General features: G+C 59.2%; 1 protein-coding gene across 1 annotated transcript; it reads left to right on the forward strand.

The window, feature by feature from the left end:
* The first annotated feature begins 200 nt into the window (after nt 1-200).
* On the forward strand, nt 201-1,445 carry HAMP (hepcidin antimicrobial peptide). Its single transcript, XM_055146371.1, has 3 exons — nt 201-311; nt 1,082-1,147; nt 1,231-1,445. Exons 1-3 carry the CDS (start codon nt 225-227, stop codon nt 1,339-1,341), a joined length of 264 nt encoding a protein of 87 aa, XP_055002346.1. The 5' UTR covers nt 201-224; the 3' UTR covers nt 1,342-1,445.
* The last annotated feature ends 543 nt before the right edge of the window (nt 1,446-1,988 follow it).

Consider the following 1,988-nt stretch of genomic DNA (forward strand, 5'->3'; position numbering starts at 1 on the left):
GGACACACCTCTGCTGGCTGCAGTGACACAACCCTGTTCCCTGCCGCCGCTCTGTTCCCGCTTATCTCGCCCGCCTTTTTGGCGCCACCAACTTCTTGGAAATGAGTTACGGCCAAGGGGAGGGGGCCCAGCACCCCCTCCGCCCCCAGCATGCCCCATAAAAGCCACCAAAAACGGAGCCCAAGACATCAGAACTCCACCTGCCAGACAGACACACAGACACGATGGTCCGGAACGCACAAGCCCAGGCCGCCTGCCTCCTGCTCCTCCTCCTGGTCAGCCTGGCCAGCACCTTCACGCTCCAGCAACAGGTGAGACTCGCCGCTGGGGACTCAGACCCTGCGCAGGACCCCCAGGGTCCCTTAGCACTGGGCAGGGGATGGATAGCTGCTTAAATAGCAGAGCTGAGGCCCTGAAGGGGCAGGCACGGGGCAGGGCGGGAGGGGGGGGTCCTTCACAGACTCCATGCTCGCTGCGTCCTGGGCCTCGGGGACCCGGCGTGAACCAGGAGAGTGAGGATTCTGCTCTGGGGCAGTTCCTGCCCATGATGAGCAAGTCAAATATAAATCAAGAATCGGGACAGGTGACTGTTATTCAGGATTCCAGAGAGGGTCGTAGAATGGTCGCCGGCTATGTGTGCGTGCGTTTGGGGGTCCTCCAGTTCAGGAGTCAGGACTGGCAGGACATTTCTATGAAAAGACACTATCAAAGTACTTTGACCTGGGAGGAGAGGACAGGGCGATCCCCTGGAGGGGTAAGGGCTCTAGTAAGTGCCGGGGGTTTCCTGGGGATGAGATGGACAGGCTGGGCTCCTGGGGAAAGTGAGCACAATTTCCCTCCAGTCCCGGCACTGCCCCTGGGAAGGACGCATCTCCCTGAGCACCGTGGAGGCCGGGCTGGGACAGGCTGGGGCCAGTGAAGAAGTTGCTGGGGTGAGGGAGTGGGTGGAGGGCGGTTCAGCAGGGGGGTGTCTGTGGGCAGGAGAACCACCTGCGTGGAGGTGAGAAACGGCCAGAGAAACGGAGGGAGCGGCCAGTGGGTGGAGACCCCTGCCGCTCACTCTGCCCCTTTGCCTTGGCAGGCAAGCCAGCACACAGACTTGCGGAGCCGGGGTACCGTGGAACCCATGAGCGAGACAGACATGACGGTGAGCACTCTGACAGCCCTGGGGAGCCCTGCCCAGTTCCCCCCACGCCGGCCGCTCACTCCTGCTCCCTTTCTTCCCCCCAGCCGATCGAGCGGAGACTCTGGAAGCGTGACACCCACTTCCCCATCTGCCTCTACTGCTGCAATTGCTGCAGAACCCACAAAAGAACCTGTGGGTTCTGCTGCCGGTCGTAGGGGCCAGCGCACTCCATGCCCCAGTGTACCTCGTTTCAGCCCGCTGCTGCCCTCCAGCTCCTTGAATGTCTCCAAATAAAATGTCTGTCTCTGTCTTTTTTCAACCAGAGTATCTGCTTCTCTTCCTCCTGGGCCAGTCCCTGTGTGTCATGAGCACCAGAACTCAGTGTGTGTGTGTGTGTGTGTGTGTGTGTGTGTGTGTGTATGGGTATGTAGGTGGAGAGGGCCACAGGGCACACATGACCACACGACGGGGCAGGGAGGTGGGTGCGTGAGGACTTGGTCAGGGAAATTTCTCTTCTTCTTCCTGGTCACCCCACGTTGTAAGACCGAGATGATTTGTTGCTTTGAGTGCTGAAAGCTATGACAGTCGCCTTTCCTTGAAGTCTTCTGAAAATCAGGCTCACAGGTTCAATGGCCTGGAAGGCTCCTAAAGTGAGACTCTTCTTCCTGGGACCCCACTTAGGTAGAAACTGCTTGGTCGAGTTTGTTCCGTTTGGTCTTGGTTCCTCCGGAGCGGAGTTTTCCCGAAATCCCCCTGCACCCTGATGTCACGGTGTCCTGACCCCACCTTGCCTAGGCCGAGGCTTCTGCTCTGGGCTGCTCCGGGCTTCAACCATAACACATGAAGCAACTGTAGATGTCAG

This window comes from Sorex araneus, chromosome 8, assembly GCF_027595985.1.
Source record: "Sorex araneus isolate mSorAra2 chromosome 8, mSorAra2.pri, whole genome shotgun sequence".
In the NCBI taxonomy this organism is placed as follows: Eukaryota; Metazoa; Chordata; class Mammalia; order Eulipotyphla; family Soricidae; genus Sorex; species Sorex araneus.